The sequence below is a fragment of the Athene cunicularia genome (genome assembly GCF_003259725.1).
Source record: "Athene cunicularia isolate RWA chromosome 2 unlocalized genomic scaffold, athCun1 chr2_part2, whole genome shotgun sequence".
NCBI lineage: Eukaryota > Metazoa > Chordata > Aves > Strigiformes > Strigidae > Athene > Athene cunicularia.
The window spans coordinates 6927620-6952656 of NW_020799096.1; the positions used below are offsets into that span (position 1 = coordinate 6927620).

General features: G+C 37.2%; 1 protein-coding gene across 1 annotated transcript in view; it reads right to left on the bottom strand.

The window, feature by feature from the left end:
• The window catches only part of BBS9 (Bardet-Biedl syndrome 9), a 284514-nt gene extending 260024 nt beyond the window's left edge, over positions 1-24490 (bottom strand). The window contains exons 1-4 of the mRNA XM_026843854.1: positions 24357-24490; positions 19366-19516; positions 18044-18108; positions 15433-15546 (exon numbers count right to left, since the gene is read on the bottom strand). Of these exons, the coding sequence (XP_026699655.1) occupies positions 15433-15546; positions 18044-18108; positions 19366-19516; positions 24357-24468 (442 nt within the window). The 5' untranslated portion in view covers positions 24469-24490. The remainder of the gene's footprint in view (positions 1-15432; positions 15547-18043; positions 18109-19365; positions 19517-24356) is intronic.
• Between the last annotated feature and the right edge of the window lie 547 nt (positions 24491-25037).

The window sequence follows — 25037 nt, forward strand, 5'->3', positions numbered from 1 at the left end:
AAAGTAAATGTCAGTAGAAGTGTTGAGGTGTTACTGCTTAAGTAACAAGCAGTAATAGCTTCTGCTCTCATATGTATTATGAAGATCAATCTTATTTTTACCAATTTCATTACCTCATGAAAATGATTAATAGAAAAACTACAGCACTTTCTGCAATATATATGAAGCTACATGTCACATCAGACAGAAGCATTCACCTTTAACATTCATAATTCATGATCATACACAAACATTGTAAAAATATCTCCTGTTTTAACAGTAGGGATATGATTGAATATGGCATGACAAGTTCTTTAGAGCATTTCAATGATCTCCAAGCATACTGCAATACTGAACCACAGTCTTTGAAAAAACAAACATAAGGCACCTAGGACCAAATCAGTAATCACTCTTTTTGCCTTTAAGAGTACAGCATCACTTCTTAATATACCTACTACTTCATTCATCATCTTTGTGTTGTTCCTACTCACTAATTTTCAAATTTGTATTTTAACTAACTTGTACTAGTGGATGCAACTCCAATTATCCAAACTATTACATGTAAAGCATAATTGAAAAAAATTAAATTGTGTATTTCCCAGCTTTTTTTATAGGTCAACTTATTTCCTTTGGACATTTGTTTTTAATGTGTAGCTAGTGAATGGAGTTTTTATGTTTCACTTTAAGAAAGTAGTCTCCCAAAAACTCAGTCAGAAATGTCCATTTCAAAAAAGCTTATTGCAGCCAGTTGGCTGTGCCAGTGACATATTTATAAAGTGAAAATATAACCCATAGTGTTTTCTGCAGATCAGATGGAATCACTTAGTGTACTCTACACAGTTTCAGCAGTTTGTGTCTCAAGAGGAATGTCCCTCAGCCAGAAAGCGTTACTTTTAAGCTCAAGTCCAGCTACTGTTGTTTTGTTACTCTAGCATGATATGAATATATTTACGTCACACTTTTAAACCACAAATTATTTTTAGAGCTAATACAAAGCCAAAATGAGAGGCAGGTGGTAAGAGGTTGTTGAAAGAAGTTTCTAATTAAAGCTATTTTGGAGCTCAAGTTTTTTGCATGTTAATGATTTCCTCTCCTCTGAGTCTCCCCTCTAGCACAAAATCATTTTCATAAAAAGTACATTATGTAATCACAAGGCCTGAGTACTACGTGAAATCATGCAGTGAAAACTACAGTATCAAATGGGATAAATTAGAAATCTGAGAAAAACTTTATAAAGTTACAGATTTTAGGGAGACGTCAGCAGAGATAACTTCACTGCCTTCAGTGGTAATCAAAAGCTTCAGTCAAAAGTCCTGTGTGGAAGGAAGCATCAAGGAAATAAAAAATAAACTGGTGTTTATAAAACACTCAGGAACCTAAAAGCCCTTTAAAGACACAGGGAAATGTTTTCTTAATACAATAAAAGTGAAATCCATGCACTGACCAGTTAAGTGATACATACTAATTGTATTCCCACACTGAAACAAAAATTACTGTCCTGAATTGAAACAAGCGAATATGTTTTCCTTTCTCTTCATCACTGAAATTTGCTCCCCAAAATTTCTCCCAGCATAGAAAACAAAGTCTCCTCCATTTCAAACCCATTTTGGAGAAATCAACTTGCTGCTGAGTGTAGCTCCTGAAGCAAAACAGATCTGGGTCAACTGTGAGAAAAGCACTTCAGGAATCACTTCTGACTAATGGAAAAGCCATTTGAAAATATGTAGGGCAGTTCTTAAAACAATCTATGTGCCTAGTAAAAGGCAAGTCTTAGGTTACACTTCCCTAACCCAAAGCAGGAAGCACATGTCAGTGTACATTCAGAAAGAAATCTGAATTGACTAGCTTGGTGGTCTGGTGGCTGCTCATTGCATTACTACAGATGGGATCAAAGTTCAGGACTTCAGCTGCAGCCATTCATTCTAGGCCAGAGGATCTGACAGCACTGCCAAGGCAGTGCAATACCCTGAACGCACGTAAAGGGAAAAAAGAAAAATGCCCTGCATCACTCAATGCTAATGCACATACCCATCCCAAACGTAGTGTACATATGTTCCAGATGAGACTAAGTGCTCTTCTGCTAGAACTGAAAAATTACTCAAGAGGAAGGAAATAGAGAAGTGGATAGGAGTTTAAAAGAAAATAAGGCAAGTGTTTAAGGAAACCACTAAATCCTTATTCTACTGATGTTAGCTTTAATTATTTTCTAATCCCTTTCGGATATTAAAGCATTGCAGTAAAACATGCTCACAGGTCCCAGCACCAGAGATGCTCTCTCTGCAACAGCTCACTCTGTAAGAAGCCTCTTTGTTCAAGACACAGTACAGCACGCAGTCAGAGCTGCCGTGAGAAAAAAAATCTTTTCAGTTCTGTCAGCCATCATACTGTATTCTCTCTACCTAACCTGCAGATATCTACCCACCATAAAGCATAAGGGGGATCTTAGATGGAAAGGGAATCTTGAACTGCTAAAGCATCTCCAAAGGCCAATCAGCCCTCACTTGCACAATCCTTTAGAGACCTGTGACATAATCATTTATTTTTGATACAACTCTCACCACAGAAGGCAGCATAGTTAAATTATGCAACTTAGCAACAATCCCTTTAAACCTCATATTGACTGGGGGTGGTGGAAGGCCCCTTGAAAAACCACTAGCATGGTTCAAAGGAGCACAAAAGACTACCATGCAATACAGAGATCCAAAAGTATCATAGCTGCAACATCCAGCACACAAAAGTTCCTGCTGAAAGAAATCTGGTACTTAGCACTGTGTAGGCATCACAGGTAAAGTCTCCTCCCCCTAAACAGATTATAGCACTAAAATTTGTTTATTACAACCTTCATATTAAGCAAAGAATTTTTCCCACATTCAAAAGCAGATGTTTCTATCTAATAAAAGTAATAAGTCTCAGGGAAAATGTTCAGGCAGCTGTGAAAGCAGTATGACACAAAGCTATAGAATACAGCAGATTAATTATAGACAGTATAGAGTCAGTCTTGAAAAAGAACATTAGCTCTGCATGGGAGGATGGCTGTATACATAGATGTAGCCTGAATAATGATGATTCATGAAGAAATTGTAAAATTCTTTTTCCTTAAATTCTATTTCTTGCCTTAACTTGTTGCATAACTACTTTTCAAGCCCTGGCAACTGTAGAAATCTTCTCTGAAGCCCCTGCATTCATAAAGGCATTACAATACTGACATATGCTTCTTCTAAAGAAGGTAGGAGAAATTCTAGTCTGTGAACCTTTCCAATGTTAAGCTGCACACAGCTGATGTTATACACCTATCATGTATTACACAGATATTACAGAACATCTTACTGAACTAGCAAATCTCCCACAAATAAAAATGAAATAAAAACAAGTACTGTCAGCAGTTGCCCTTCCAAATCAGTGGTAGCTTTGACTGAATAGTTAAGGCACATGGATGCTTTTAACAAATCACAAATCAATAGTAGACTTTTCATTGAGCTCAGCTCAAGTTGAGTATAGGCCCTATTTTGCAATATTTTAGTTACTTTCAAAAGTTATCAGTAGGATCTTAAGCCACATCATACAATAAATCTACCATCTATAAAATTCCGTTTAAGACAGACCTGCAAACTTATAACCAAACAGAATTTTAAAAATCCTGCTGTTAAACCCCAGTGAAATTCTCCACGTTTTCTCCTACTTCTTAATTTTTAGCCTCCTTAGAGTAAGAAGCTTCATAACTCCTAACAAATTCCCAAACCACTTTGATTCTTTATTAATTTTTTGAGCTCCAGAATTGTTGAAACTATTTGCTGAAGTATGCTCTCCAGAATAACTGAAGTCACATCCAAAGAACCCATTAAATATAGTTTATAACAAAGTCTAACAGTCTGAAGCTTACGACACAAAACTGGAAGTTCACTCTACAGAATTAGGTGGAACACCTGTATCTCTTGGAAGTTTCAAATATACCATTCAAATTAGAAGTAAACAACTTGACTAAATATCCTCAAAAACACCAAAAAAATACAGCCACTCTTAACATTCAGATCATTTTTCTATATATATCCTAGACTAGTAACCAACATACAGAAAGGACTAACTCTTACTTTGTGGTCAAATGAGTCAGTGAATTAAATCTCTATCAAAAAAGTCACCATCCCTTTTGGTTTCCTTTTTGGCAAGCTCAGAAAAGACACCATAGATTAAGCAAACAGGAACAACTTGTTAACTGGTATTTTAAGATCACTGGAAGCACATGGTGAACACTCAAATTATCTTATTACTTTGCCACTAACATTGCAAAATATTATTTTGGTACTTTTGCAGGTAAGCAAGATGACACACATTTTCATTCCAATCAATCATACTAAAGAGCAGTCACATACATTTTATTTCTGCTGTAATTCTTCCTTGTCCTTTTTATTCAGTATGGTCACCAAATACATTTTGGGGGAGTTATTTGTGTTTATTAAACCCCACTCATAATCAGACTGAGTCATGTTAAAGAAATGCAAAAATTTAGCAAGGCTGCAGTATTATTTCTTTAAGTTACACACACTCTCATCTGATCTGACCTTATACAACGGGTAATAGAACAGACAACCACAGTAATCCATGGAAAAGTTACATATTGATTTTGTTTAAAACATGAATTTTGAATCCAAACCCAAAATTTTCTTTCTGGTCTGCTAAACTTCTTTTGTGATGGATTGCTTTTTTAAGCCCTTCAGAAATCTCCAGTTTCTCCTAAAACTTTGACACTTGAAATGACAGCATTCTATACCTCCAGCCTTTAAGCTTCCAGAAGGTAGAGGCTCTGCTACTTAGCAAGAACTATGATTGATATAAGCTCAAGTCGCATTGACCAAAGCTTGCATTACCACCCGGGGGAAAAATGGCAGTTCTACACAAAACAAGTAGATAAACTGAAGTCTACCAAAAATTTTCATTTTTTTCAGCTTCTTGATTTTCTAGTTTTGGTGACTCTTTCTAAAATCTTACTCATTTGTATATGCATAGTTGTCCAAGTTTCCCAATGATAAATCTATCAAAAAGGACTAAAAGAAGTGACCATGGTTAGTACCAACTAGTTACCATGAAGTTAGAATTCTCCTCATGGATCTGAAGTAAGATTACCTTGTTACATTTTCACTGATTTTCATCTCCTCTTGCCAGTTTGTTCCCTCTCGCTTTTGATTCATTGTCTTTGCTTTGCATTCTTTTCTGTCCTTGGAGGATACACTCAGATCTACTCACCACTACCTAAAATGTCCAAGAAAATCTCACTTGAATGATGTAGTAGAGTGATTTCTAATAGGAACAATTTGCACCAAACCTAATAACCCAAAGTACAATTAGTAGAAAGCATCATAGCCTGGACAAGATACATTTCAGCCTCTAGAAAAAGTAACTATCAAAGGTTTGGTGACCTCCCAAATAAATTTTTATAGGTTAGAGACCTTCTGGTAATGGAATATTCACAGATGAATACTAGAAAAACAAACAAAAGCTACATATGCACATTTCTGAAACACCCTTTGAGAAGACTAAAGAGACGAAATTAAAATTAAAATTGCATAAGTTTTGATGAAAAAATATGGAGCAGCAAACAAATCTGATAGACAAATGCATTCACATAAAATGCTGGAACATTCAGTAAGAAAGTACATATGTAAATAATAAAGCTGTACATAGGTTTGAAGTAATGGAAAATTCATCATGCCAAACTATTTATTAGACAGGGCAATAATATATACTGCATTTCTAAACTTTAGAGACAGCATCTCTAAACTTAAGTAAAACATCTGATATGATCTCAGACAATTGTCTCACAGGAAACCAGAGAATGGCAGGCAATAGCACTAAGAAGAAGAATCTGGGGATTAGAGTATGATGATGAATTAAATATGAGTCAACAATATGTCATCAAAAAGACAAATGCAAGATTGGGTCATTATTAATATACATGTGCTATTAAAAACATATGAGGTAATTATTGTTCCGCTTGGCACTTGCTGATTCTTGGCAGGAGTACGGCAAAAGCCATAACCTCACGTGCAAGATACAAAATATTTTATACTACCAGCGCACAATGGCTGCACACATTTGGGTACCATACTTCAACAAACTAAATTAGAAAAAGTATCATATAAAATCTATCAAAGTTTTGAAAAACAAGTCTTTCGCTTACACATACAACTGCTTCCAAAGTAACATATTTGTACAATTGTTTTTACTTCATTTTAACTGCAGAGCTTTGTTTAAACAAAATGCAGATTAAGTGATGTGTCTAGCAATTTATAATTGAAGTAAAGTTCTAGCATACTGAAGGCAATGTGAGTTTTACTGCAGTTAGGCTACGATCTTACTCAGTACTGTTAAGAGAAGTTGAGGAAGGTTTAAGGAAAGGCATGGTAAGAGATTCAGAGAACTTTTCCTTGCTTACTTTTCCATTCACATGCTCAATTTAGAGAAGAGGTTCTAAGACCATTATTTAAAAAACAAAACAAACAAAAAAAAAAAAAAAAAAAAAAAAAAAAAAACAAAAAAAACAAAAAACCACACCACCAGGTTTCCGAAGTTACATGAGAAACCATTTAGAAGTAGTCATCAGCAGATCTACTCCATGAAAAAACTCATGAAAACCAAGCCTTTCAAATAATCTGCCCTTATTCAAAAGCAATTTAACAGGAAGGTAACAGTTAAACATTCTGCTCCTTAACAGAACTATCCAATAAATCAAAGTCCAAATTTATACTGCTGCTGTATTTAAACATAATCATAAGAATCATTTAACCTTACAGCATAAAACTCAGCTGATAATTTTTTTTCTGCCTAACACCTAATAAAATTCATTCTTGCAGAATTGTGGAAAAGCTAAGCAGTCTACCCCTCTTACAAAGTTTCCTGTTACAAGGTTGCATGGTTTACACATATGTTGTATTTCATTATTTAAAAAATTCCTCCATATAGCACCCTCTTTGTTGTAACACTCAAACATACTTTGCCTCGAGGCCAGTGCTATAATAAAAGCAAAATGAATTCAAGTCCATTTGCTGAGAAAAAGATAGGTTCAAGGTATTTTCACACTTTTTTTGCTTGTAACTTTTTCATGTCAAAGCTGTATTTTATTTTTTCATTCCCTTTGCTATTGTTTTATTATTTCCTTTTATTGGTATAGTATCCATTGAACAACTTCAAATAAATCTGAACTATTCTGGAAGACAATTTAAGTCATTAAGGTTTCAGATTAAAAAATAAATTCCAAAAGCTGTGTGGTATTAGGAGGATCCAATTCTAAATCGTTTATCAGCTTATTTGAAGAGACTATATAAAACCAGGATGACTTCACTCTTTGTTTAATTATTAGATATTATAAGTATATTTTGTGGAATCACACAAAATATAATATTGCTTTTGCAGTGAAAATAAAAAGCCATTCAAAAATAACTCAGCAACTAAGAAAGCAAGGTTATTTAGTGTTTTCTCTCTGTCACTAAATAAAATCAGTATTCTATTCAAGAGCAGTCCAATAGCTTGTGTATCCCACTGGTAAACTATCAATAGGCTGCTGCTTTAGTAATTAAATGGAAGGCAAAATCTTAACAATATAATTTGAAAAAGAAAACTGGAAGCGTTGAGAATGTTCATACACCCACCCCAATGTACCACTTACACCCTGGAGAACAATCACAGAACTCAAATCTCACCTGGGAAAGGTCATCCTCCTGTTACAGAGTGGAATCATTCACACACTTCCTAACCACTTCAGACAGCTCAGGAAATCTGCACTTTGTACACCAGTCCTCAAAACATAGAATTTTAGTATTCACTCCTCATATACTGTTGCTTGTTCATGTATGAACTACTGTCCTGCCCACTGTTCAGTCTAATGCACAACTGACCACAGGAAATTTATGTGATAATATGTAAAGCTACCTAAGCTTCAAGTAATAGCAGGTTCGTTTTTACTTCAAAGCACTTCCCCGTTCTTTGTATCGTTTCAGCAGAAATTTATTGCATATACCTTCCTCACATCTGACTCAAGACTAACAAGGCAAAGAATGAAACTGTGACCTGATCTGGACACTTTTTCAAAGCAGTAGTAACAGCATCACTCTTTTACTACAGAAGAGCAGAATACCATCATTTCCTCTAAGCAAGCTCCACAACAGTAAATCTCTCTTCTTAATAACAGACAAGCACAAGTAGTTTATTGAGTCTTTCTCAAGATGTAGAAAGACTTAGACTAACGGCTACAAGCTAGCTGAGTCATAATCCATTCAACAGAAACTGGTAATGTAGCAATAAAAGTGATTTTCCAAGTGAGTGTCTCTTTCTCAGACTTTTCAAAGGGCAGGGCAAGATACCATGTCTAAATACCCTCAATGTGAACACCACAAAGTCAAAGCACAGGACAGAGTTTATTTCTATTTGTTGTAAATACAAATTAAGATAACTTCAGCACTAATTATCTAAACATCACATTAGAAAAAGGCTATACAAATTAATTATGAAGTAATATGAATTTATTTGCACTGAGTCAAGAATGAGTTTTGCTTAATGTCAATTTCCTGCATATATTCTATTGTACAAATATGCAAGTTCATGAGATGCTTAAGTAAGCAGTTGGTAATTATCTCAACTATCTCTGAGTGACTACCCATCTATAAGAAGTTTTAGTATCATCACATGAGGATAGTTCACTGCTATTTATTATAATTGAAGTCAACACTGGTAAATTGATTAACCAAAATTCCTGCACAGCTAGAACAGATCCAATTCAGCATTATTTTAATTAAAAGAACTAGACCTACATGATTTTAGTGAAACTGAAGAAAAAATTTAAGAATGGAACAGAACTATGATCAAATTATGTCAATCACAGAATTTAACAATACTGGCTCAAAATCTAATCATTACACAGCTAACAAAAATCTCACTGTTTTTCTATAAACACTGGTTTAACTTTAATTAAGATTAAACAATATATAGAATGTTGCTTAATAGAGTTGACTATTTCTAGATTAATATCAGATTTATGCCTTAGGAACTGAACTGGATGTACACTACTGCATAAAGAAGAATAAGAAAATGAATTTTTAACTAAAACACTATCCAATTCACTTGCTTCTCTCCATTCCACTCTTTTAAACAATGTCAAAAGATGCAACTCATTTATCAGAAGCTTTCAGTCAGCAGTGACTTTCAATCAGCGAAACAGAGTTCCATCACTTAAGCTTTACCAGCGCAGTACAGTATTTCAAATTTTATTTACTTGTCATCAGACATCGTGATACTTCACAGAAAGCATTTGAGAGATGCTGTCCAAGATAGAAACTCAAGTTCTAAACGAGCACATCACATGCTGCATCTAGTACACACACTGTTTTAAAATTAGCAAGCTGCCTCGGTCCCACATAGCAACCACAGAAGCACAAGTACATCTGACTCAACACTGGAGGAACTCAACTCAGATCTTTGACAGACAGAGTAATAGGGAGAGCGCTTTGCATCTCGGTGACCAAAAATTCTAAACAAGCCTGAGATGCCCAACAACTTTCTCCCTTCTCTCCCAAACAAAAATATAAACTAGCTATGCAAACTATACTCTTGCTATTGCAAACTGATCAGGTTTTTTAACACAATCTTACCCAATAACTTGGTATTTGACTCAAGTATCTTATAAACACCCAGAACATACTACAGATGTGAAAACAAAAAATACTTTCCAAGATATTGTAAGCCATCAGCAAACATCACTTCATATAATGAAAGTTGAATTGTTAACACAGTCATCTCTTGCGGCATAACTGCAGGATATGTTAAATAAAAATAGCATAAGCTGGCCTCATAAAAAATTATGTGATGAAACAGGTTTACAAAAAGTAAAACTTTTGTAGAGTCAAGTCTCATCATAGGTAAGGGTGCAATACAAATTATAAAAGTGTATGCTTTTTCACCTTAAATTTCTTTTTAAAATTTGTATCAGAAGACCTTAAAGTAGAGTCACCTAAAGTTCTTTAAATTTTCTATCTGAAGTAAAACATGAAGAGTGTACAGTCTGTTCATTACTTAAGGGCTGTGACATTTTGTGGCTAGGTTAAGAGTTCACTTGGTTAAAAACCAGTGCTCAGCACTACTAACTCATGGTTTTATTATGAATCACCCTTTCTAAAAAGACCCATATGCTAGAATCAGAGCACTGCAGAACAAACTCAACTTACAGCTCTAAGACCATGAGGAAAATTTCAGAAATATGAAAAGCAGATCTAGGCATTCTACATAACAAAGGCAGTGACTTAATTTTTAAGTTGAATTTTTGAAAGTCTGGGCTAACAATACGGAATTTTTAAAATATAAAATTAGTTGATATTCCTGTGTCATTTCTTGATAGTTTCATGTTTTCATTTTAGCACCAGGGTTTAGAGAGAGCAAAGGACAAATGTAAAATTCAAGCAGCAAAAAAATGCAAAGTTATGTATTATAATCCTTCCCTTTACAACAGATTTTTAAAGTTTTATGTCACAACTCTGCCTACACTGTGCTTGATTTGTATTTTCATCTTTGTAGGTGTTTTCAATTTACTTTTTTAAAATATTTCCATTAACTTTGTTTAGGATTCTAGCTAAACATACAAGGGATTTCCTTGTTAATTCTCAGACTCCTGGGCAATTAACAGTTTTGCTGAACATAGGAGTCAAATTCATTTCACCTTTTTGCTAAAGTTCTACAACCAACAGAATACATTGTTTTAATCAATGAAACACTTTTAGCTATACCGGTTTTCAGAAAGTGCTTTTATGTTTTCTATACTTGATTAAATCTTGCAGTAAATACACCTGTAGAATCAGTTCAAGTATAAATGCAGCTTTAGAGATGCAGCCTACTAACCCATAACTGTCATGAGAGGACCATCTAGTGGTGACAACCACAATACACACCCTGCTATTTTAAGGGCAAATGCACACTGTTACTCTATGCAAATCACTGGACAATTTCTCAGCCTTCAGCTCTTTCATTCTATAGCTTTAATCATTTCTTTAATTTAGATTTCGACCTTCTATGATACTAAATAAATGATCTTGTTGATTTTCTTCATCTGTTCCTATTAGGCAAACATCTATGTCAATTCTTCCATGTGTGAATTGCTCATAGCATCAAATCATTAATCTGAAGACACAAGCAAGAATGAAGCTGCTAGCAACTAGGCTACAGAATATGCTTGTTTACCTCACAATTCCCTCCTCATAGAAATCTATAATACCTTTTTTCTTAATACAAGAGACAAAAAAAATCACCATGATTTTCTGTATTTGGTATGTTTTACATCTCCATCCTATTTCAGCTAAACAGATGTGCAGTCTAGCAGACCAAATTACAAAATAACAAGGGTCTAAGATTGACACAAACTAACAGGGACAGGAGAACAAAAAGTTACATCGGAGGAAGCAGAGAATGTGATACACATCTAAAGGTGTTTGTTTCTGTATTTTGAACATGTCAACTGCAGAGACATTCTTCCCCAGCTACCACAGTAATAGAAGCCATGAGAAATCCTCCTCCCTTATGAAGCTGCAGAGAGTAGGTACAGGGAGAGGTTTATGTAAGTACACATTTAACTACAAACAGCTGAAGCTCAGTGAAGCTTCATTACCAAACCAAAACATAAAACAGTAGCAGAGAATTTGCTTCTAATAGCTATTCTGCTTAATTTCTGAAAAGCTCTGGTGGGACACTAGGTCAACCAATACTCAAGAGAAAAATTTCAGGCAGTTTCTTTACAGGCATCCTAAGCTGCTTTCTAAATTAGAGAACCAGATTCTACTCCAGTACAATCTAAACCAAACTTCAATACGAAAACTGAAAATTTGGTCTGAGCAAATCTCTGCCTCTTCAGCCCCTATAATGATCTAAAGGGAACTGCAGGATTTTTAGCAACTCAGAAAGCTTTACTGCTGGATTGAAACAGAGTACCTTTCAATAGCTCTATGCATATCTTGCTGCCTACTTATGGAAAACTGTTCCCCAATTTTAGTAGCAGTCACCCAGCCACAGATTTCTGTTCCATCCTGTTTCATGCGTCTCTTGCAATTCTACTTCCCCCATCCCACACTGTGAAAGGTTCTTCAGGACAAGACAGTATGCTCGAGCTCTTTCCCCACATGATTCTCTATAATGCAGGGGGGCAGCAGTAAGCCTCAGCCACCTTCTTTGCTGTTCAACTTTCCCTTTACAAAGGAAATTGAAACTTTTTACAAAGGAATGAGCAGAGGACACCACAGAGGCCAAAGGAGATGTAGGATGGAAAATAGAAACTATGCGCTGGCTTTACATCCCAACTTTCAAAATTGACTATGCAACCTTACAGCATCAAGAGACTAACAGGGCACTTCGCATCTCAGTTAAAGCTTCAGCTGTAATGGCCCACTAGACAGCACAAAGTGCATTTGCACATGGGTAGAAATCATATTATGAACAATTACAAGAGAAATCTGAATGCCAAGAGGCAAGTATTTGATCTGAGGTAAGAGCAAGCCGTAGTGAACTGATCATTTTGGCAGTATCCATTAAACTGACAAGCAACTGTTTGGAAGCAGTTCAACAAAAAAAAAAAAAAAAGCAGAGCATTAACTAGAACCCAAATAAACGTTCATCCCAAGAAAGGACAGAAAACCCTCAAGAATGTGCTAGAAGACACCAGCACAAACTAGTGTACACGTCACCTCTGTTTTTCTTTTGCCAGGGTTAACTGGTATGGCTGGGTAGAATGAGTTTCTTTACCACTGAAGGTATAGGATTAAGAGCTCCATACAAATAAAAAAGCATAATCTTCATAATCTTTCTGTGTCAACTCCTGCAGTGTTCTTTGCTTCCTCAGATGAAAGATTCCTGGGGGACTGACATTCACCCTCCTTCCTGACACTCCCACAGCATGCTTTCCCTGTATGCCCGCTCTCCTTCTGTTCAACTGCTATTCTCCTGTGCCTGCGTCAGTAGCTCTGTAAACATGACCTCTGAAGTGCCTCTTTTACCTTCACGTTGTTTCAAGGATGCTTAGGTTTAGCAATAAGACACATACTAGTTGCAGCAGTAACAGAATGCAATAAATACAAAAACTCTCCCTACGTTTTGTTAGTCCACTTCTAGAGTGTGGTGTAGAGGTCAGACTGTTACCCAAAGCAAGCTCACTGCTGCACACTGCCAGCACTGCCACCGTCATGAAGTAATCTCTGCTGAAGGCGAGAGACTGTTAGCAGATGCCTCGCAAGAATTCCAGAGAAACCCATAGAAGGAAGATAGTAAAAAAAGTATTTATTTATTTACAGACTGGTTGGCTCCCAGTTGCAGCCCAGCACATCTGCCAAAGACACACACAGAGAGTACGCAGGCCAGACAGGACAGGCATCTGTTTACCAAAATTAACAACGCTTGATAGAACTTTTTTCTGGTCCACTCTGGCTGGTCTTGCAAGATGGAAATAAAACCACAATACTGTCAGTCATGAGCCTCAAGGAGAGAACGGGGTATTAAAGATGATACTTAAACCAGAAATAGATCTACTGCAAAAGGCTAGGGACAAGATTAAAAGCACATCCTTGGCAAGAAATGTAATCAGACAGTGAAAGAAAGCCACATAAAAAGGACATTCAGTCCAGGAAATGTACAAAAACCTACATTCTTTCATTCCCCCAAAAGAACTTCTTCCAGTATCCATTCTGCCTATTTCTCTGATGCTTCAATGTATGTCTTAGTAGTCTGCTATCAGGTACCTGAACATTCACTATTATTTTCCTAAATATAGGTCTTAAACAGAAAGTTTCTTCATCTTATGATGTGAACATGTACTATTTATTACATTAAACAAAGAAGGCAGAGATTTGTGTATTTGCCACCTCAAAACAAGACTTAAGGTTGTTCTTTTCCCACAGCAATAAACACAATAATTCAAACTGGAACACGGAAAATAAGAAAGGAAGAGGAAAGCACCTGACATGCTGGGACAGAAGTGCTACTAGAAAACAAGAAAAGTTTGCAGAACTTACCAGAGTTCACTCTGCTGTTCTTGCTACTGTCAGGATTGGCCTTCATTTTGACCATCCTAGGTGTTGAATAGCTGGCTGAGTTGGTTCTGAGGTAAATCTCCCTAGCTTGCAAAGACATTTTCTTCATTACATCATTTGCACCCACCACAGCTCATGATAAGGTATATGGGAGACAGGTCTGGCATCAAGACTGAGCTGGTGGTCAGACCTCTACTCGGATCTCCATGGTAAACAAACATGCATATCAAAAATCCAGAGAGTTTATTCTGCAGAACTGTATGGTGGTATATGGGTATATGTTTTATTCCTCCTGAACCATTCCAGACACTCACAACTCTTAGATTATGATTCCCCCAGTACGTCTGCTACTGCAATTCCACTATAGTATGTCAGAAAGCACACTACTGCCTTTTCTCAGATTTACGAAACTCCATATTGTCTGTCTGCTGTTAACAGGAATATGCCCATGTCCTGTACACTCACTCCTCAAGATACTCATAGCATAGATACCTTCCCACCCACAGAAGCTGACCTTTTTCCCAGGGTGTTTGTGCAAAACCAGTAGGTGAAAACCCATCCAATCAGTATGAATTTTGATCAGCTAAATTTAAGCCCAGAGACAAGACATTGTAGAATTATTACTAGAAGATTATTACAGACAGAACTGAGGTATTATCTACATATATTTGCCATACTGACTGAGAAGACTGTCTGCCTTGGTAAAGTGGTATCACTCTGCCCACAGTTTAGGGAAATTACCTGTATAGATGACTACTAGCCCCCAGTATTGTTGGGCAAACTTTACTTCTGAAGAGAAAGAGATGCCATGTAGAACAAACCTAAATGCTTCCAGACTGGAACACAAAAGCATTCATAATTGTGTCACAAGTTCAAAGAAGACTAATATCTATTAAATTCATTCAAAACTAAAAACCCACCATAAATATTATTTTCTACTTTATGTTTTTCCTATCAAAGCTTTTTTTTAAAAAAAAAAAATCCGTATTATATCTTGATATTTTAGGCTCAGAGAATGAAGATGTTAACCATTTTTTTTTTGTTCAGGATAAGCAAGATGCAGAAAAGCAAAGCAGAATTAAAACATAGAAGAAAACAATTATTTTAGTTGTCAAAGTATTTTACAAGGGAAGAGTCAGGGTTTTTGTAATGTTTTTTAAAATCAGTATTATCCTTGTAAACTCACATCTGGTTCAGGACATGAGGAAACAATTGTTCTGCATTTAATATTCTTTGCCTCATCTTAACTTCAGTTATGTTCAATATGCATCAGATGAAAGGTGCCATCATTTATAGAAATGGGTTTCCTCTAGACAGCAGCACTATGTTGCCTTTCAAAATTTAAGTTAATCCTCAACTGTTCACTGTTAAACAACTAATAATAAAGAATATGCAACAAGGAGCTTACCTTTTACACCACCAAATGGTCCATAAGTCATATTACAAGCAGTTCTCTGAAGATTGTGCTCATACATCAGTTTAATCTGATACTGGTTCCCATGTTCCACATTTCCCAGAGTTCCTACAAAACCAAAGGGTATCTATTTATATCTTTGATCCATACAATGTGACAGAAGTAAAGGAGAACACGTTTAAACAACCTGAAAAAACTATAACTTACTCCCAGTGACTTTGAGGTATGAAAGCTCACACTGCTGCTTTTAAAAAAAAAAAAAAAAAAAAATCACCAAGCTAGAAAATTCTTAAAGGCCAGAACCTTTTATATTATTATTATTATATTTATTATATTATATTATAATATAATATTATAATAATGTTGTTGTTATTATTATTATTATACTAAATATGGTATATCATTTTACTAAATATAGTACAAAGACTTAGCAAGAGGCTGAGATTTTATTACATAAATGTACTTTTTTTCATGTTAGGCACACCTCTAAGATCAGAAAAAAGCCTGCTCAAAGGGGAATTCTTATGATTCTCTAGTTAGTCAATGAATATACTATGTCCAACGGCCAATCTCAGCTGTAATAGCCTTTGTCTCAAATTAAGCTGTAGCTAGTCATTAGCTACAATTTGACAAAGCTATGCTTAGGGCACATTTATTACTCACCTTTACTCTGAAATTCAATGCAGTGATCAACAAAAACAGGATAAGAAACAAACATATGGTAACAAAAATAATTTTATGATATACATCACGTTCACTGAAAAGGTCTGCATGAATTCTAATTTCCTGACTCCTTCAGGGAACTACCAGAAATTCAAAAGAAGTCTTTCAAAACAAACTGAAGCTCCCCCTTTGATAATCAAAAGTCTTTCCTGCACCCCATGAAGAAAATGAAGTTCATCGTGTAGAGTAACACCTGAGAACTAATATTAGCAAGCAAAAAAAACCCCTTTGAGAATAGTCACATCAGCAGGGAAAAAGGTGTTTTGAGCAAATGATATTTAAGCTAAATCCTACCACAGCTTTAAATATACAAAGATTATGCCAATACCATCTTAAACAACATGTTATGAAATATTTGTAGCTTATGCTAACCTTTTGGGCAATTTCTCCAGCTAAAATCCAGTATAGTTTTTAAGCAATTGCCCCTCAAGCAGGCCCACGTTAGGAAAAGGATTGCAACACACAAGAGGAAAAAAGCCCTGGCTGATTAAGTAACCAGCTAAGTAGCAACACCAGAGGAAAAACAAGCTAGAAAGTAGTCAAGTCTGTGTATACTGACTGTAATACAATATCCAGGCCATACTTTAGTCAGCCCTGAAGGATGCTTTCATTTGCCAAGGAGAAGCAGCATAGTTATTTTACTAGGAATAACACATATGGCAACATGTATAAAGCAAGTAAAGATTGCACTTTATGAAAGTGTAATTTGCCATGGAAGCATAAAGAAATAAATGATGGTTATTTCTCAAAGGAGCTTGTTCAAAAGTACCTGTTCAGATGACATAAATTACCATTACAGCATGCATGCTTGCAAATTAGTATGAAAAGACTATTAAAGGATTGTAAATCTTTACTTTTATTATTACTTAAATGCTTAAGACATGTAGACCAAACAGCAAATTATAACTAGAAAAGAATTCTAGGCTGACTTATTGTTGTATGCCATTAACACAAATTTTTCAAGAAATTGTTTTAATAAAAATTGTGCTGGTAGGTTACAACCCTAAAACATAAACACTATTAAAGAGAATGGAAAGTATGAAAACTGCAGTACATCTCAAAGTATCACCCCTCAACAATAACCAATTTTACAGGTGTCTCCAGAGAAGATAACTAGAAGGCAAACAGAATCTGGAAAGAGAGCATGTGTTTGTAACCCATCTGCCTAAAAGGCTGTGAATAGGAAGCAGGCTGCTCCTACAAGAAGACCATGCTCCTATAATGAAAGAAGCCACAGCTGTCCCTGCACAGAGAAAATGAACAATGTATATTTGTCTACTGAATTTTGAAAATGGGGGTACAATCAATAGATCTCTTAAATCTGTATTTTGCTTTAGGCATACATTAGAGATAATTCCGTGCACAGAACAGGTACTTTGTGACTTGCCTCTTCACACACGATTGCCAATTCTTACCTGTATTAATCTCCTGTCTTCTCTTGGGTTACATTACCAGTGTTCTGGCTTTCTAAGGAATTACCTGGATTTCTGAGTTCAGAAGTAATTGTAATTGTTTCATTTTTAGAGAGCTGAGTAAGTTGTCATTAAACAACCATTTGTTCATTAGCATGCTGAACCGTAATACCCACTCCTAAAGCTGTAATGAGAACTAGTTGTTCACAAGCACTGCCAACCACAAACCATGACACCCATCAATGCATCTCAAGCACTGAGCCGATCATAGCAAATCTCCATGAACCCTTGGGAAATACCTAGACCTAATTCTAATGCTTCCTCTTCATACCTGAGTTTGAGTGAGAGAATATGACTGTAGCCCTTCAGCTATGTTGAGCAAACACTGTATATACCAAGTTTAGCATTAACCTAATCCAAACTTTAGAATACACTTAAAATCACCAGAAAGCTTGTATCTGTAAACTAACCTGAAACAGCATATACACACAGTTTTCGGCAGTGCAACACAGCCAGATGAAGTCCTTCAGTACCACTGTAAAGAAAGTTAAAAAAAGCACCATTTTCAGATAAACTCCAAGTAAAATGCATACAGGATAAAACGCAAGTAACACGTTGAAATTACTTTCAGGTGTGGGCTGAATCCAAAGGTTTGGGTGTTAGATGCTAGTATAAAAACTCAGAAGCGCTAATCTTCCTAAATTCATGCTACAGTATTTGAAGTTAATTTCAAAATTAAAATAAATCGTTTAAGAACATATTTTCAGATTTAAGTATGAAGAGCAAGTCAACTATCTTCCCAATTTAGGCTGGAATTCATATCAAACAAGGTACTGTTAATTCCTCCAGAAACCAAATGGATATGAGGGTCATCCCTCCAAACATGTATTATTCAGCAACTGCATACATCACTTTTTTAAAATTCACTTTTGTACTAGCTGTATGGAACCTAAATAATTAAACTATAAGGCAGAAGTCATAAGCTTAGAATCGTATAGCCATTCCTCCAAACCTATGTAGTTTTTCCTGCAGAGAAAGTTCTTGTGCTGTAACTATAGAAAATATTTTTAATCATTTCACATTAGAATTCCTGCACAGGGTCACTCCATGAGTGCTTGAATAAAAGAAGAACAGTTTCCAAATGATGTAGGCCTTTCAGCTTGTGGCCTTTGATCTCAGAGCACCAGTCTTTCCTGTGTTTAGTACAAGTTTTTCTCTCATTTTAAAAATAAAGTTCAGGCTGCAGTATTAAAAGTTAATTTCAAAATTAAAATTAATCATTTAAGAACATAATTTTTTGGCTGTAGAAGAATCTACTTAGGAGAACTTTATTTTAGAAATTATTTTTTAAAGGATTCTCTCCAAGCCAGTTAAATATAAGAGTCATCATATCCCTCCTCTGCCTGGCCACTTATTTCCACTAAATGCATTGAAATTAAAGATCTTCAGTCCTTTATCAAACTCAAAACAACTGGCCAATATTACATCTTAGATAAATCACAAGTTACTCAAGTTTTCTTAACATCCAAAAACTTTCAACACAAGGTTTTTCCTGTTAAAATACCTTTTAAAAATCATAGAAGTATCTGGAAGATTATCTTCCACATACACATTAATTAAAAATTCTCTCATATCAAGACAATTCAAGAAGCAGATCAAATGTATACTACACTATTCATAGATGTGATTAATTGTTGCCCATCTGGAAACTGAACACTCACTCCCCAAAACAAAGAAAATCACATCTAAGCCTTAAACAAAGAGCAACAAACATAGCCTGTTGATGACTTACGAAACAAATTTTCCCACTTCCACCTGCAATATTGGTTCTTGTAACTGCACCTCCAAGAGCAAGTCTTCAGGTTGCACTCCATCTCCAGGTTTCACAGGATGTGGATTAAAGATTCGGAGGTATCCCATATAACTGCCCACAATAATTTTATCTACAAAAAAAAAAAAAAAAAAACACTGCAGAATACAATAGCGCATGTGGAATTCAATTTCCTGTAGAAGTACTTCACAAAACACCCTAAAAAGATAGAATATTTCCATGATTCAACTAATGTTGATTATGTCCCACTCTGGTTTTGAAGAGTACTTCCAACTTTCAGCTTCTGCAGTTTGGAGTGGTGCATAGACATACCACACCAGCAGAGGTGTAACATTTTAAAACTGGGACCAATGACATTTATCCAAATGCAAACTAAAGCCAGATAATTACTGCATCAGGTCAAACCTAGGCCTTGAGATCACCTGCTCTAGAGACAGATCCATTACCTCAAAGAGGAACGCAATAGTTACATCAGAGTTATTCTGGAATCAGTATTTTAAGCAAGCAGTCATTTGGCTGTTAGTGAATAACAAAAAATAATTAATGAAAAAACCCCAAAGAGGTGCCTCCCATGATAACAACCAAGAACTCAAGTCGGTTGTCAGTACTTATTTCCTCTAGATATAGGTCATCATATCAACGCAGATCATAATCAGAACCAGTAAACTTGTCCACAAGTCAGGAGAACATACAAGTACCCCTAAACCAAGTTCTACAGGCTCTAAGGGCTTTGCATAGTTCCACAGCACCCCACATCAAAAGCTCAAAACAGCTGCTTGCTTCCTCTCTTCTTCAGCCACAAAAAACTTGTACTGCTATGTCCCTGATTCAGAGAATCTAACTGCCTTCCCCCCCCCTCATCTTTTCCTCAGTTCAGTGACAAGTATTCCATCAGCAGTAAACTAAATCCATTTTAATTATTAATTCCTTAAAAATACTTAAGTGAGGCCATTTTGACGTGTGGTTCGGCAATTGCAACTAGCTGATTCACTTTTGGTCCTGAACTCTGGAAGAGAAAGAGCCTAATCTAAAAACAAAGAGAAAATACAATGTTGAGAAAGCAAATAAAACAGCAGACTACTACTCCCATAACATGCTTTCATATCAATTATACTTTTTTAGCACTAGGAAAAGACTATTTAGAACTCCAGCAGAATTTTGACGGTTTTGATCATGGGTTGGTCTACAACACCATGCCTGTTGGCAACAGAGCAGGTACACCTGTCTCAAAGGGAGAAGAGGATCTTTGTGCAGGAGTTAGCTGAAAGAGCTTTTAACTAGATTTGAAGGGGGAAAGGGATAAAACCAGGCTCACTAGAGACAAGCCTGGGGGCAGCACACCAATGTTTGAGGCACAGTGTACTAGCAAGGTCCTTTGGTCTGCCATCCCAGTGAAGGTAGCGGATGGAGATCCACATGCAGCAAAGGCTCAAGGGTTATTGATCTGCTAGAACTACAGAAGCCCTAAGGAATTAGGGCTTCTCCCCTAAAAAAGGTGGTGGGATCAATAGCCCAACTGAAGTGCTCTACACCATTGCACACAGCATTGGCAACAGGAACAGCTGGAAGCCATTGTGCAGCTGGAAAACTATGATACAGTTGCCATCACAGAAACATGGTGGGATGACTCACACAAGGGGAGTGCTGCAATGGATGGCTGTAAACTCTTCAGAAGGGATGGGCAAGGAAGGAGATGGGGTGGGGTAGCCCTGTATGTTAGGGAGTGTTTTCGCTGTCTAGAGCTTGATAACAGTTATGTAAGGGTCGAATGTTTATGGATAAGAATCAGGGGGAAGGCCAACAAGACAGATATCATGGTGGGAGTCTGTTATGGACCACCCACCCAGCAGGAAGACAGATGAAATATTCTATAAGCAGGTGGGAGAAGTCTCTCAATTGCTAGCCCTTGTTCTTGTGGGGGACTTCAACTTACCAGATGTCTGCTGTCAATACAAAACAGCAGGAACAGTCTAGGAGGTTCCTGAAGTGCACAGAAAATAACTAAAAATAACTTCCTGACACATTTGGTGAGTAAGCCCATTAGGGAAACCACCCCAGTGGACCTGTCGTTTGCAAACAGAGAAAGACTTGTGGGTGATGTGATAGTTGGAGGCCATCTTGGGCACAGCGATCATAAAACAGTGGTTTTGATTCTTGGAGAAGTAAGGAACGTTATTAGCAGAACTGTCACCTTGGACTTCTGGAGGGCAGATTTTGGCCTGTTTCAGGGCCTGGTTGATAAGAGTCCCTCAGGAGGCAGTCCTTAGCCCTATTTTTGTTGCTAAGTGCAGGCCGTTCCTATGTGCCAAAAGACACGTGGCAGGAAAGACCACCAGCCTGGCTGAACAGAGAACTTTGGCTGGAACTCAGGGAAAAAAAGAGAGTTTATGACCTTTGGAAGAAGGGGCAGGCAACTTAGGAGGACTACAAAGATATCATGAGGTTATCCAGAGAGAAAATTAGAAGAGCGAAAGCCCAACAAGAACTTAATCTGACTACTGCCATAGAAGACAAAAAAATGTTTCTATAAATACATTAGCAACAAAAGGAGGGCTAAAGAGAATCTCCATCCTTTACTGGACGCAGGAGGAAACATAGTGACAAAGGATGAGGAAAAGGCTGAAGTGCTTAATGCCTTCTTTGCCTGTCTTCAATAGTAAGATCAGCTATTCTCAGAGTACCCAGCCCCCTGAGGTGGAAGACAGAGATGGGGAGCAGAATGAAGCCCCCATAATCCAAGGGGAAAGGGTTAGTGACCTGCTACACCACTGACACACACACAAGTCTATGGGGCTGGATGGGATCCACCCAAGGGTACTGAGGGAGCTGGCAGAAATGCTCCCCAAGCCACTTTCTATCATTTACCAGCACTCCTGGCTAACCAGGGAGGTCCCAGCTGGCTGAAGGTTGACAAATGTGACACCAGAAGTGCCTGAAGGAGGATCCAGGAAACTACAGGCCTGTAAGTTTGATCTCAGTGCCAGGGAAGGTTATGGGAGCAGATCATCTTGAGTGCCATTACATGGCACATATGATACAACCAGGCGACCAGGCCCAGTCAGCATGGGTTTGTGAAAGGCAGGTCCTGCTTGACAAACCTGATCTCCTTCTGCAACAATGTGACCCACTTATTGGATGAGGGAAAGGCTGTGAATGTTTCCTACCTGGACTTTATTAAGGCCTTTGACACCATTTCCCACAGCATTGTCCTGGAGAAACTGGCTGCTCATGGCTTGGATGAGTACAGTCTTACAGAGTAAAAATCTGGCTGGATGCCAGAGCCCAAAGAGCAGTGTTAAATCCAGTTGGCACTGGTCACTGTTTCCCAAGGCTCAGTATTAGGGCCACTTTGGCTTATTATCTTTATCAGTGATCTGGATGAAGGGATCAAGTGCACCCTCAGTAAGTTTGCAGATGACACCAAGTTGGGTGGGAGCGTTGGTCTGCTCGAGGGTAGGGAGGGTCTACAGGGAGACCTGGACAGGCTGGAGCAATGAGACAAGGTCAACTGGAGGAGGTTCAACAAGGCTGAGTGCTGGGTCACGCCAACCCTGCACAATGCTACAGGCTTGGGGAGGAGTGGCTGGAGAGATGCCAGTCAGAGAGGGACCTGGGGGTGTTGGTCAGCAGCCAGATGAACATGACCTGGCAGTGTGGCCAAGAAGGCCAATGGCATCCTGGCTTGTATCAGAAATAGTGTGGCCAGCAGGACTAGGGTAGAGACTGTACCCCTGCAGTCAGCACTGGTGGGACCACACCTTGAATACTGTGTTCAGTTTTGGGTCCCTCACTACAAGACAGACACTTAGGCGTCAGAGTGTGTCCAGAGAAGGACAACGAAGCTGGTGCAGGGTCTGGAGCACAGGTATTAAGACGAGCGGCTGAGGGAACTGGGGTTGTTTAGCCTGGAGAGAAGGAGACTCAGGGGAGACCTTATTACCCTCTACTACTACCAGAAAGAATGTTGGAGCAAGTTGGGTGTCCATCTCTTTTCCTAAGTAAGAAGTAATAGGACAAGAGGAAATGGCCTCAAGTTGCACCAGGGGAGGTTTAGATTGGATAATTTTTATTTTTTTTTTTTTTCCACTGTAAGGGTTATCAGGCATTGGAACAGGCTGCCCAGGGAAGCATGAGTCACGATCCCTGGAGGTATTTAAAAGACATGCAGATGCAGCACATAGGGACAGGGTTTTGTGGTGAACTTGGCAGTGTTAGGTTAATTGTTGGACTCAATGATTTTAAAGGTCTTTCCCAACCTAAATGATACTATGAATTTCTACTGAAAAAGGTTGTACACCAAACCAGTTAATAGCTCAACTTCATTCAAATCCTCCTGAAAGGGACAATCTAAAATAAAAATAATGTTATAAAGAGTATGGCAATGGTGAAATCAAACTCAAGTAAAACCAGCTCCAAGATGAGCATGAGTATCACTGAGAAAGATCACAAATATTTATTAATTTAAAAAACACACACACTCAAGAACTCCTCCTGACAGCAAAGATCATTTCACATTTTTAATAACTACATAGAAAAGCAGAGTTTACTCAGAGTCACTTATTTCAATGGCCCCTTTATTTTCCAGGCAGAAAAGTTTGTTTTTCTAAAATTCATTTATTAGCTCTCACCTTTCTCTTTTTCAACAACTTACAAACTGCATTTGCTCCTACGACTAACTGAAAATGTTCCATTCTAAAGATATCTACCATTGAGGGAATAAGACATGAGAGAAATTACTACTGAACACAAGACAGTATTAAGATGTTTAGAAACTTACAAACGTACAAAGACAAATGGTATTGAATTTGTCTTCTCAAGCCTACCAGGACACATTAAAGATAGCACACTTTAACTGGCAAACTAGCCAGGCTAACAAGCTTTAAGTAGGCATTGGTCAAAGGAAACTTGCAGCTGTGTAGTTTAAGTCAACAACCATGTAATTCTGAATTTACCTTGTCCACTGCCACTATTATCAACATCAGCAACACACAGGCAGCCTTGGTCAAATTCTTCCTTTTCTCCAAGTATGGTGGACCACCAGTCTCTAGCTTTAAACAGCGACATTTTTCTCTACTGAAAAGGAAACAAACCATTCTTAAAGTATATACTAATATATATAAATATTTATACAAACAACTCTGCTAGTAACAACTTTGAGTATATTCTATCTCTTAGTTTCACATTGCTCTAGTGTGAGGTCAATAAATGTTTCAGGTGTCTTGGGTTTCTGGTTATGTAGTTCAGAAAACAACCTTACAAAACTTCTTGTCTGTTTACAAATTATTTGTGATAGACACTGCTAGTTACACGAATAAAAAAAAACCACACCAGCTTTCTTAAAATTGTTAAAAGCCTTAAGTAACATAGGTTTTCAAAGTCACAGAACTGGGGTTTTCTCTCTTACCAAGGAGTATCGGGGAAAAAAAATATTCTGACACAAGTCTTCTGCAAGAGACATTATTTTTAGAAAAGTTAATGAAGACATAAACAGACATCATCAAAATCTCCACCAAGTAATCGCCTTGAAGATGCCCTAGTGACACGACTAAAGAACTCGGTCAGATAGGGCACAAATCAGCTTTTCTGCTCCCTAGCTACTGTTATTTTAAGAAGGGGGGGGGTATGCGGGGCTG